Source organism: Tenrec ecaudatus, chromosome 17, assembly GCF_050624435.1.
Source record: "Tenrec ecaudatus isolate mTenEca1 chromosome 17, mTenEca1.hap1, whole genome shotgun sequence".
In the NCBI taxonomy this organism is placed as follows: Eukaryota; Metazoa; Chordata; class Mammalia; order Afrosoricida; family Tenrecidae; genus Tenrec; species Tenrec ecaudatus.
Window position 1 is genome coordinate 188501 of NC_134546.1, and position 12957 is coordinate 201457.

At 41.7% G+C, this 12957-nt stretch overlaps 2 protein-coding genes and 1 non-coding gene across 4 annotated transcripts in view; 1 reads left to right on the forward strand and 2 right to left on the reverse strand.

Annotated features, from left to right (window-relative positions):
• Positions 1-1406, reverse strand: part of ASB3 (ankyrin repeat and SOCS box containing 3) — a 94452-nt gene extending 93046 nt beyond the window's left edge. For both annotated transcript variants that reach the window (XM_075536020.1, XM_075536019.1), the window contains exon 1: positions 1249-1406. The gene's annotated coding sequence lies outside the window, so the exon portion shown is untranslated. The remainder of the gene's footprint in view (positions 1-1248) is intronic.
• A 77-nt stretch (positions 1407-1483) lies between these two features.
• ERLEC1 (endoplasmic reticulum lectin 1) overlaps positions 1484-12957 on the forward strand; it is a 28963-nt gene continuing 17489 nt past the window's right edge. Inside the window, exons 1-4 of the mRNA XM_075536023.1 lie at positions 1484-1758; positions 9444-9548; positions 11811-11891; positions 12812-12889. Coding sequence (XP_075392138.1) covers positions 1597-1758; positions 9444-9548; positions 11811-11891; positions 12812-12889 — 426 coding nt within the window. The 5' untranslated portion in view covers positions 1484-1596. The remainder of the gene's footprint in view (positions 1759-9443; positions 9549-11810; positions 11892-12811; positions 12890-12957) is intronic.
• LOC142431212 (small nucleolar RNA SNORA42/SNORA80 family) lies at positions 4824-4957 on the reverse strand. Its single transcript, XR_012780754.1, has one exon. It is a non-coding gene; the product is annotated as a small nucleolar RNA SNORA42/SNORA80 family (small nucleolar RNA).

Sequence of the window (12957 nt, forward strand, 5' to 3'; positions counted from 1 at the left end):
CCCAGCTGTATAGTCTGCTACATACATAATTAAAACTTGGTACCTGTGAAGTACTTACTATTAGGAATGCACAGAACAAATGTTAAATCAATATTAACTATTATTAGTAGTACAATAGGCCATATTTGTGTGTCACCCTGCTCTGCAGACAGAGGACACCCATATATTTACCATTGTCTGATACACATTAAGGAGCCATGATAACACAGTGGTTATGTGTTGGGCTGCAATCGGCAAGGTCCGCAGTTCAAAACCACTAGCGTGCTTTGTGGGAGAAGGATGGGGTTTTCCACTCTCATTAACAATTACAGTCTAAGAAACTCACAGAGGCAGGTCTGCCCTTTTGGTAGGCCTACTACGAGTCAGTTATTGACTCAATGGCAGTGGGTTGGGTTTGGTACATATTAAGCATTCAACCACCAATGTTCGATAAATGTATGAATGTACCTCAGTTAAGAAACAATGTTATTGTACCACACTATACCGTATATTCATTATATTTTAAAGAACATTTTACAATGAAAAATATAATGCTCTTCCTGATTTCTTGTGTTGGTCTAAATTTGAATGGGGGAAAATTGGAGGGGGATAAAATCAAATCTCACTAGACAATTTAGCTTTTCTCACCTCTCTTAAACAGAGTGATGACATTTCTTTGGTCCACACTGTAACTCACCATAAGGAAGGCTAAAAAGAAATAGCACTTTTCCAAAAGGAGAAAGAGGAATCCAAAACTTTTCCTGACTTTGGGATAAATTCACGCAGGTCTGAGTTCATAACCTCGCGTCCTAGCCCCATGCTTCACAGAATGGAACTGGTTGGCTTCCTTAATACACTACGAATAACCCTCTACCTGGGATACGGAAGGAGCCCTAGGAACTGAAAAGCGAGTGCAGCTGACACCCCACGGGGTCTAGGTGGTCTCATACTGGGAACTGCGAGTTTGCTCACGCCCGGCTTCCCGGGCCCCCGGGTTGCGGGTTAGTTGGAAAATTGCTGCGTGCCGAGTGACAACGTCAGAGGCGGAGAAAAGCTCCGGACGCGAACGGTGGGGTGAACCGGCGCCACTAGGAAGAAAGGGGAAGAAGAGGAGCAGCGAGTGGAGAGATTCATCAGGAAGCCCGAGACTTTGCACTTCTCTTCGCAACCTCAAACGTTCTCATCCAGGGCTCTGCGCGCTCACACTCAAGGCTTCCCACTCCCACAGCAACCCCAGGCGAGCCGGCGCGGACTGCGAGAGGAACTCACCGGACCGCTGGGCCTCCCGGCGTCCCCTCCCTCAAAGTCCCAGTAGTCGGCCTCGGCGGCGGGGCGGCGCTGACTGGGGGAAAGGACGACCGCGGCGGGCTTCCCGGTTTCCGTAAGGGGGACGGTTCGTGACCCGGATGTTGATATGCCACCTGCCCCGGAAACGGCGGCGGGAGGTCCAAGTGGGCGGGGGTGGTGTCGCCGGACTCTCCGGAAGGAGACGTGGCGGCGGTTGGGTCCCCGGCACCTTCTGCTTTTGTTGTCCCGCCGCCGCCTCCTCCTCCTCCCCCTCCTCCCCTCTGTCGGCAGAGGAGGCTTTGCGGCGGCTGGAGAACGCGGTGGAGGAGGATGGAGGAAGGAGGCGGCGGTGCGCGGAGCCTGGTGCCTGGCGGGCCAGTGTTTCTAGTCCTCTGCGGCCTCTTGGAGGCGTCCGGCGGTGGCCGAGCGCTGCCCCAGCTCAGCGATGACATCCCCTTCCGAGTCAACTGGCCCGGCACCGAGTTCTCGCTGGTCAGTACCCTCCCGACCCCCGCCTCCTCCCTCCTCTCCTGTGGCTAAGCGGGTCCGAGTCTGGTTCCCGGCATTGTTTTTCTTCTCCACGAACCTCGCCGACATGGCCATGCTTCCGCCCTCCAGGAGCCAGAACTTCATTTCCTCTGCTTTTATTCTTTTGGCAGGTATCTGCGTTCTGTGGAGCAGGGACTATGGTAGGCACTTGGGGATCCGGTGGTCTGTCGCTTGTTCTCTTTATGTCTGTCGCAGCAGATAGACCTTGCTTTCCAACGCTCCCACTCTGTGGAAGACGCTTTCTTAGAACCGAGTCAGACGACACATTGGTCCCGGGAGTGCCTGCAGCTCTTCCTTCTCCCTGCCCTGGCCACACAGTGGGCCTGCCGCGGAGTCCGAGTGCCTTTCTCTCTTACATACGCGGAAGGGCTATTTGGCCCGAGAGATGTTAACAACTGTATCATCTAAAGCTTTGATATATTATGATCGGTGTTTAAGACCCCAGACCGTGAAATCGGCTTTATTATCAGACATCCTGCATTCATGTCACCGTGGAAATGAATGAACATTTGCGGTTCTGTCTTTGAGGAGCATATTACTGAAAAGTTACTGACCATTAATTATTCTATTGTGATAACCTGATAATAGTTAATTAGCTTCTTTCAATTCGAAGTTATGGGGAACTGTTTTTAAAAATTATAAAAGTCTTATTGCAATTACCTAGAGTCATTCAACCTGCGACAGTCTTTTGTTAAACGATGTATTCTTTTTAGCTGTGATGTCAAAACAGAAGATTTAACAGAATGACTTTTCTTCAATACCACAGTACCTCTCCATGTGCAAATATTAGTTTTTGCTGTGTCCCACACCTGATTTGCTTCTCATGCTTTCTATTTCAGTTCTCCCATTCTTGTACAGTAGTTCGCAAATTTGTTTTAAACACATAAAGGTGAAATGTCTCTTGAAGCCAGAGTTATCTTTGCAGTATGCTGTGAAATATTGATCTGTTAAAATACATAGGAAACTGTGGTAAATCAGATAAAACTTTAGCAGGTTTGGGGTGAGAATACTTTAGATCTCTGCTCTTTTCGAAGAACACACTTGGAGGTATAGAGACTGCTATGGGGAGATGATTGGTTTCAGAATGGGCCCAAGAGGAAAGAGGATGGAGGCATGGCTCAATTCAGCCTCACAAAAATTGGCCTTGAGCCGATTTTGAGTTTACATATGTGTGTAAGCCATTTGAGGTTGGAATGTGTGTGAGGCAGAAATCTGTCATAGAAGGAAAGCTCAAATAAATGAAATGCAGTAAGAGAAACACTAGGGAGACCTGGGAAACAAGATGGTCCTATCAAGTTCCAGCTCAGACTGGCTTTAGTTTATTAAAAATTCACACCCCCAAAAAAGAGTAAGCACGTGTGTGCATAATAGTATGTTTCAGGGGAAAAAATGCCATTATCTTATTCAATTTTCCAAACTTTTTGAAGTGTCCCCCCACATATGTAATATTCTAAATGTTTTTTAAATGTGTAATTTTAAATGAATACTTTTTAGCTTTCAGTTTTTCTGCGGTTTAAAGTATTACATATTGCACAAAGTTGTATGGAGGATGGATTTGACCTCCTGATTTGATGAGTAACTCAAAAACTCATTGCTGTCTAATCCATACCAACTCATAGTGACACTGTATGACAGGGCAGAACTTCCCCCTGTGAGTTTACAAAAGTAACTTCTTACTGAAGTTAAAAGCAGCTGGTAGCCTTACACTGGAGGACCCTGTGGATCATAGCCCAATGGGTAACCAGCAGGTACCCGAGTTTCCTCAACTGTACAAGTAGGGGAGGAAAATCAGAATCATCACAGGATCAGTTCTGTGAGGCAGAGGTGCACATGCTTCCTTTCTCTTCTCCATGACCAATTCTGAAGCCATCCATCTCTCCACACACTCTTTTTTTTCTCTGCTGCATGTGGTCATTCATTGCACTGGCCACACAGAACTCTTTAGAAATACAATACATTTATAAATACAATTATAGGGCCTATTAAGGATATTAAATGTTCTTAAGTCAGGATAGCCTCTTCTCAGAGTTGTCTAGACAGGACTATCTGACCCCTTGACCTGGCTTCTGCTTCTCTCGGGCAATGTTACAAACTTCTTTTAGTGCTACCAATAAATGCCCAAAGGCACTTCACTCCACTGTGTGCCTCAGCCCAAAGTTGCTGAACTCTAGCTCCATGTGTCAGCAAACCTAGCGCCACTATGACGTGCCTGGTAGCACCAGGCACTCACTCAGATTTACTTGTTCCCGGGCCAGACGGTCCCACCACCACTCTGCCTCTCAGTTGTGCTGCGGCAACTCCTCCTGCTTTTCCAGTGTGGCTGCTTTCTGTCCCGGCATTGGAGGAGCAGACTTGGTGCCCAGGGAATCACGTGCTGAACCCACTCCTGACTCTTCTTTCTTGATGTTAGGGCGATCCCTTCTGTTGTTAAAGATGGCTTGCTTTATACCAGCGGTCCTCAACTTGGGGGTCACGACCCCTTTGGGGGTCAAACAACCCTTTCACAGGGGTCGCCCAATTCATAACAGTAGCAAAATTACAGTTATGCAGTAAAAACGAAAATAATTTTATGGTTGGGGGCGGTCACCACAACATGAGGAACTGTATGAAAGGATCGGGGCATTAGGAAGATTGAGAGCCACTGCTTTATTGCCAACAGTATGGCAAAATCGGCCAGTCCCATAGTCGTGTTGCAAATTTTCCCTGTCTCAAGTGGCTCTGTTAATGAGCACTCACAACTGAGCCGTATTACCCTATCAGCATCTTCCCCCACATTCTCTTACAGACCCATTAGGGAAAAAGTTGTTTGGTGGGAATTACAAAGACTATGGCTAGAAAAGCCATTATCGAGTGACTCGCTGCATCACACTTATATATGTGTATAATAAAATGTTACATATACGTATACATGTGAGAGAACTTTAAAAAGTTCAAGAAGTTCCATTATCCTATAATTCCATTTTCCATGAACTTTGTGAAGCTCCCTCGTATATACTTTTTCTTTTTTCCATTGCGCAACCTGCTTCATTGCCTTAAGCCCACCAGGTAAAACCAGGCAATGGGTCGGGATGACAGTTTGCTTTGGCATGGGACACTGTGAGAGGCCCATGGGATCGGACCTGCCACAAATCCAAACCCATGCACCATATATACTTTTATATGTGATATATTATGGACTCCCTTTTAGATATATATATTATTTAACTTTCACTGAAAGTGCACACAGCAAAACAAGTGTGTGTGTTTTTTATGATTACAAATAGTGTGCTGAAAAACTACCATTCTGTAAACCAGTGACTGCAGTTGACATTTTTAAGAAGTTACGACCAGATTAACTTTTTCTTCCGCACCTGTGTATGCTGGCGGAAAAGATATCTGAGTTTCAGTGTCTGCCATACCAACCTTTCACACAGCTATCAATTTAATTTATTTTGAAAATTATTCTTTAAATCTTTGTCAGTGCAGTATAAGCTAAGATTTGAGGAAGAAGCTTTTGTTGTTTTTGTTCGTTTGTTTTAGTTTGAATCATTTTTAGAAGAATCTGTAGAGACTTTTCTATAAATTACCAAAATGATTTGTAGCCTCGAAGTAAAAATAAGCCACCAAAGTCCTTGCCAGTGGGCCTGAATCATACGGTGCCCCTTCCTGTTTTATTCCGTTGGAAAAACACCCTCCTCACCTGATGCTGCCATTTTCCTGACTGGACCCGCTTGGTTGCCTGGGTCTGTGTGACGAAGCAGCTGTGAGCGAGGGTAAGGCTCTTGGACGCATTGCATCTAAAAATGGAAGAGATGAACCAGGATGCTGTCTAAACATAGAAGAGATCTGTTTTGCTTTAAGTTATTTTCCTAATTCAGATTAATCAAAACAACATATACTCTTTTAATATATATATACACTTTAAATATATATTGCTTGTATATTCAATTAGAAAAAGTACTAATTTCTGTCTACTTTTGTTGTTGAACATTCCCACACACACCAAATCTCCCAGACCGTGGAAGCATGATGAGCAGCTCCATTTTCAGTGTACAGTACACATATATTTGTCTGTTGAGCATCAGGAGCTTGAACTGCACAAGTCCACTTACACGTGAAGTGTTTCAGTGACGAGATGGAACCGTTCCTTCTAGGATACTGGCCCTGAAACTAAAGCCAACGGTGGAAGAAGGATTAGTACTGGAAAGGAACCATTTTAGAGAAATGAAACAGCAGGAAAGTGGGGCAGAAATTACTATGGATTTCCATGAAATTACACTAAGGGTGCCACCTCCCCTTCCAGCACCTCACGCTGTTCTACCTCTGCCACACCTGAGACAGTAAGACCACCCTCTCCTCCTCCTCAGCCTACCACATGTGAAGATAATTCAGCTTGTAAACAGATGACCTAAACTGAGTTTAATACAGTACAGTAAATGTATTTTCCTGCTAACATTTTCTCTAGCTTACAGTATATTATGCATATCACACACAAAATACATGTTAATGTACTGCTTCCATTATCAGTAAGTCATGTTGCTGGGAATCAGAGTTACACATGGTTTTCAACTGTTTGGGGGCCACACCCCAGGCCACACATGGTTAGCTATAGGTGGACAAGTTGCGTCACTAAAGTGTGTTCTGCCTCTCCTCTCCTCTCCCTTTCTCAGAACCCACGGCAGACATCAGGAATTTCTCCCTTGCGAAGGTATATTAAATTTCTTTAACATTAAAGTAACCCACCTTTAATTTAGATTAGTTTCATTAGGTTAAAATGTGATTTTGTATCACATCACTCAAGAGACATTATCCAGAAATAGGTGTAATGTTACATTTGTTCTGATAATGAATAAGCTAAGAAATGTGAAACACTTAAAACACTACCAGAATGTAGCTAATACACAGCATTTTATTTTTTAATATTTTAATTTTTTCCTTTTTATTAAGAAATCATTTCTTTGGGGGCTCTTACAGCTCTAATAACAATCCATACATCAATTGTATCAAGTATATTTATACATATGTTTCCACCATTCTTTTTTAAACTTATTTTCTATTTGAGCCCTTGCTAGCAGCATTTTTTTCCTTCCCTCTCCCCTCCCACCCTCATGACCCCTTGATAAATTATAAATTATTATTTTAATATCTTACACCAACCACTGTCTCCCTTCTCCCATGGTTTCTGTTTTCTACCCCCTGGGGGAGGTGTTATGTGTTGATTGTTTCCCCTTCTTTCCCCCTCCACCCCCCTTCCCCCTCCACTCCTGGTATCCCTGCTCCCATTTCTGTTCCTGGATTCCATGTGTCAGGAGCTCTTATCTCTTCTCTGTACCTGTGTACATGCTCTGGTCTAGCCCGCAGTGAAAGGCAAGACTGGAATCATGATATTGGGGGTTAAGGAAGCTTCAAGGAACCAGAGGAATATTGTGTGTTTCATTGGTGCTATACTGTGCCCTGGTTGATTTATCCCTTCCTTGTGACCGTTCTTTGAGAACCTGTCCCATTGTCTACAGATGGGTTTTAGTTCTCTGCTCCAATCCTCCACATTCTCAATAATATGGTTTTGTTTGTTTGTTTGTCTTGGGTCTTCTGATGCCTGTTACCCAATCCTTTTGACACCTCATGATCGCACATTGCTGGTGTGCTGCTTTTATGTGGGCTTGTTGCTTCTCTGCTAGATGACTGCTGAAGAAAGCTGATGGTGCCGTGCTATCAAAAGATAGAGTGTCTGGGGTCTTAAAGGATTGAAGTTAAATGCAGCACTTTTAAAAAAAATAATTTTTGTGTGTGTGAATTAGATGAAGGTTTTCAGGGTAGATCAGTTTTCCACTTAATTCATGTATGCTTTGTTTCGTGACTTTGCTTGCAGCCCCAGTGTGACATCACTTATCCCACTTCATCCTTACGTTTTCTCTTTCCATTCCATAACTTTAATGTTTCACGATATAATGGACTTTATAATTGCTTGGACACTTTTCTCCTCCCCTATTAATGACAAGTTATTTCTATTTTTCCGTCAAATATATACGTCTGGAAACTGAGAAATACCGTTATTTGCTATTTGAGAGATGAAACTCAACACAACATTTGAGATATTTCCTCACTCCCAACATTGATATCAGAATTCAAACTAAAACAGAAAACAAATGCTGGTGAGTGTGTGGAGCTCCAGGAACCCTCCACACTGCCGGTGGCATTATAACATAGTGCTGCCCACCGGACTGTGGTTTCTTGTGCTTGACTGCCCAGGAAATACAAGGTTTGCTCAATAAAAACGGGACAGAGGCGCTGCTGGGTGGAACTTTTATAGTACACATTCCACCCCCAACTCATTTTGAGTTAGTGCACCCAGTGGCGTCACCTGGGAAGGGTCTCTCTGGTCACAGTGAATTATTTCCTAAAAGCAGTTTCAACTCAAATCTCATTTTTTGTGATGGCTAATTTAGGAGAACAGCGTGTAGTTGTGAAATGTTTGCTGCTTAGGAAAAATACCACAGAAACTGTTGTAATGTTGAACACAGCTTACAAGGACAGTGCTATGGGGAAAACTCAAGTGTATAAGCCGTTTTCTCCTTTCAAAAAAAGGGTGAAATGTCGATTGATAACAAACCTCATTCTGGATTTCCGTCAACTTCCTGAATAGACGAAAATGTCAACTTGCGCATTTGAAGATTGTTCCACCATGTCAGACTGTTAATCAAGTTTTTTATTTAGAGGTTCTGAAAAGATAGCGTAACAGTGTGCAACCAAAAAGGCTTGATTTGTGGCAGACTGGGGACTGGTTTTGCCACCACGACAATGCACTTTGTCAAGCAGCCATCTCAATGTGCCAGTTGTTGGGGGGGGAAGCATACCTCTCCTGCCCCACGTACCTGACTTATCTGACCTTGCTCCGTGTGACTTCTTTTTATTTCTGCAAATGCAGAGGAACATGAAAGGACAGTGATTTGATGAAGAAGAACAAAGAGGTGAAGGAAAAAAATGAGGGAGGTGTTGTCAGCCTTCCAAAGAGATGAGCTTGAAAAATGTTTCCAAGAATGGAATCTCAGATTTGACAAATGCATTAAGTGTAATGGAGAGTACTTTGAAGGTGATGAGGTTATTTTGTGAAACAATTCAAATAGATAGTTTGGGGGGTCTGGATTTTTTGGGGGTACCCCCTCATACATTGCCCTAATTTACATTTAAGTTGCATTGGTGCCAAGTATTCCTGGTTTGATTGTTTAAGGTAAAGAGTCATTACTATTGATTGAGGAGAGAGCAGCGGAACATGGTAAGGAGTAGGTCGCCTTCCCTTGCCACTGCTGGCCAGGTAGGAGAGGAGCCCTGCCGCCCAACGTGGCTGCGTTCAAGCCGCCTGCAGTGTGGCTGTGCACAGTCATGCCGCTTGAAGCTTCTTGTTGGTGTTTTCACCTCAGCCTGTTCATGTGTTGCCACTTGATTCTTTAGACTCCAAACTCTATAACTTTGCCTTCCTTTTGTCATGAAAAAGATGTAAAATCTATTTCTTGCCTTTAAAAAATCAGTTTGAAAAATCTGTCGAAAGGGGAAATTAGTTTGAAGAACTTTTGTTTTAACTCGAGCTCTTAAGTTATTCCATGGAGTGTAATGTAACCAAAGTAATGCCTACTTTTTTTTAATATTTCTAGCCCTCCACTGGAGTTTTGTATAAAGAAGATAACTATGTCATCATGACAACTGCACATAAAGAAAAATATAAATGTATACTTCCCCTTGTGACGGGTGGAGATGAGGTAAATTTTTAAGACTTGTTGATAATTCCTGTCACTAAAGAAATCTGTTTAAAACATTTCATCCACATACTTTTAACATAAAAATGAAATGATAGGTTTAATAAAAATACTAGTGGAGGGAGGGTAGGGTGGAAAGGGAGAACCAATTACAGGGATCTACATATAACTTCTTACCTGGGGGGATGAACAACAGAAAAGTGGGTGAAGGGAGACGTCGGACAGTATAAGATATGACAAAATAATAATAGTTTTTAAATTACCAAGGGTTCATGAAGGAGGAGGGAGTGGAGATGGAGGGGGAAAAATAGGAGCTGATGCCAAGGGCTCAAGTGGAGAGCAAATGTTTTGAGAATGATGAGGGCAACAAATGTGCTTTACACAATTGATGTATTATAAATTGTGATAAGAGTTGTATTAGCCCCCAATTAAAAGATGTTTTTAATTTAAAAATAAAGAATTTACAGAAACAGAGAGCGCCATCTTTCTCCCAAGGGGTACCTGGTGGTTTCAAACTGCTGACCTTGTGGTGAATAGCCCAATGCATATCCACTATGCCACCAGGCATCCTGAAGAATTTAAATATCTCAAAAAATACCAAACACTTTCATTAATCCTGAATTCTTGGTTTGATTTTGAGGTTCAACTTGGAAGAATTACCAATTATTTATTAATGCTTGATTGAAAATGTAACTACAAGCTAGCTTTATTCTATAGAGATGAGGCCTTAAAACAAGATTTTTTAAGATCATTTTATTGGGGGCTCCTACAACTCTTGTTACAATCCATACATCAATTATATCTGACATATTAGTACATATATTGCCATTGCTCTTTTCTAGACATTTACATTCTATTGAGCCCTTTATATCAGCTCCTCTTTTCTTCCCTCTTAGTCCCCCCACCCCCCTGCCCACCTTGATACATTATAGATTGTTATTATTTTCATATCACACTGACTGCTGTCTCCCTTCCCCCTCTGGTTTCTCTTGTTTTTCCCCCTAGAGGGGGTGTGTGTGGTTATGTGCCATTCATTGCGCTTGATACCCGCTTCCTCCCCGCCCTTCCCCTACCCTTTTGGTATCACTATTCCCATTCCTGTTCCTGGGTTCCGAGTATTGTGAACTTTATCTCTTTATCGATGTGCATGTTCAGGTTCAGTCCAGAGTGGGAAGCAGCACTGGGGTTATAACGGGGGGGGGGGGGGGGGTGAGGAAGCCGCAAAGAACCAGAGGCATATTACGAGATCCATCCGTGCTCTACTGCATCCTGATGGACTCATCCCTGCGCTCTGTGGGGGGATGACCCATTGTCTACAGATGGGCTTTGGGTCCACCCTCCAACCCCCTCATTCTTACCAATGTGTTTTTGTTTGTTTGTTGTTTGTTTGTTATGAATCTTCTAAAACAAGATATTTAAGGGAATGACTTTTATATTGTTTCTTTTTAAAATATTTTTAATTAAAATATTTTATTGATGAGTGACTTTTTATAAAGAATTTCTAATATGTAAATATAGGCAACTGATGCTTTCTCATTCGTGCCCTTTTCTTTCTCTTAAAATGCCCTCACTGCCTCTCTTCCATCCTCAAGGCAGTGACTTCTTTCAAGATGAGAAAGGGGAGAGGCAGCCTGGTAAAATGGAAAGGACTCCAGCCTAGGAGCCAGGAGACTGAGGTGTAGGCTGTAGTTAGGTGTGGAACCTTGAACATAACGCCAAACTTAGTCCCTTTGCTCAGTAAATTTATTTGGCCAATTACATACTTTTGTGTCATAGGAATATTGAACTCAGTGTTTTCTTGAGTTTTGTTCAAATTTGAAAACTAGGAAGGACACATGTCTGTTTCATTTGTTTTAAAGCTCATTAAGATAGAAAAACACATTATCATATACCCAGGCATACCAACCATACACGTATGAGACATTGAAACTCAATGGAAAAGTACACAGGAAATTCAGAAGGACCTTAAAATGTACCAGTATGTTCTAGAATCTGTTGAGATTCTAGCATTCAAAAATTCTGAAATAGATTTATAAGAATTATTCAGGAAATTGACACTTTAACATTTTTCAGAGAAGAAAGAATGTACTGAGAGATTATTCTGTTGTCCATGTTATGCACTTCTTTTGAAGGAAGTGTTGTATCATAGGATCTTGTTAAAGGTTTTTATTTTTTTTCTTCCTTCATTTCCCAGCATTTGTAATTTGGCCATCGAGTTAGGTGAAGTTCTAGAAAAATTTTATTAAACTGGTGTTCTTTCTGCAGGAAGAAGACAAGGACTATAAAGGCCCTAGTCCAAGAGAGCTGTTGGAGCCACTTTTTAAGCAAAGCAGTTGTTCCTACAGAGTATGTCTTGTGTGTGTGTTTATGTGACAACTAGAAAGCAAATTTCCAAAACAAACAAATAAAAATTTCTAGCACCAAGCAGGCCCTTAAAAATAATTTTGCATATATTTGTTGTGTTGTATCAATTTTAAATTAGTTGTAAATATAAGTTAATGCTTAATAGCATTTTGTTCTTTTTTTATCATTTTATTAGGGCTCTTACAGCTCTTATCACAATCCATACATACATCAATTGTGCCAAGCACATTTGTACATATGTTGCCATCATCATTCTCAAAACACCTGCTTTCTACTTGAGCCCTTGGTATCAGCTCCTCATTTTCCCCTTCCCTCCCTGCTCCCCCCTCCCCCCTGAACCCTTGATAATTTATAAATTACTATTATTTTGTTATATCTTACATCATCTGATGTCTCTCTCACCCACTTCTCCGCTGTCTGCCCCCCAGGGAGGAGGTTATATGTAGACCTTGTAATCTGTTCCCCACATTTTGTTCTTTTGTGTCATGTGCTATTTACTCCAAATATTATTAAACATAGAAAATGTTGCATATAGTCATTGATAACTATCAAATAATACTTATTACACTACTTTGAATGTTCTTTACATGAAACGAAGCTTTCTTAAAGACTTTTAATAAAAATGCAATTTGGGGTTTTTTTTGTTTTGGGCTATCCTGAAAATTATTCTCAAACCTTACCCTTGCCTTATGACATTCATAGACTTGACTTCTCCACAGAGCATTAGCAAAAACAGTTATATTTTTCATATTTTTATATGATATAAGGACCATTGAATGAAAGTTTACTGTAAATGTGAGAAGAAATCTACTCACTACAGTACGTAGAATATAAAAGAAATAATTCAATTGTGTATGTAACCTTGGGATTTCTGAATATTTAATTATACCCCTCTACCTTAGATTGAATCATATTGGACTTATGAAGTGTGCCATGGGAAACATATTCGGCAATACCATGAGGAAAAGGAAACTGGTCAGGTGTGTTTTCCTTCAAAATTTAAAGTATAAAATATTATAAAATGAGAAGTTTAATAATGAGATGGATA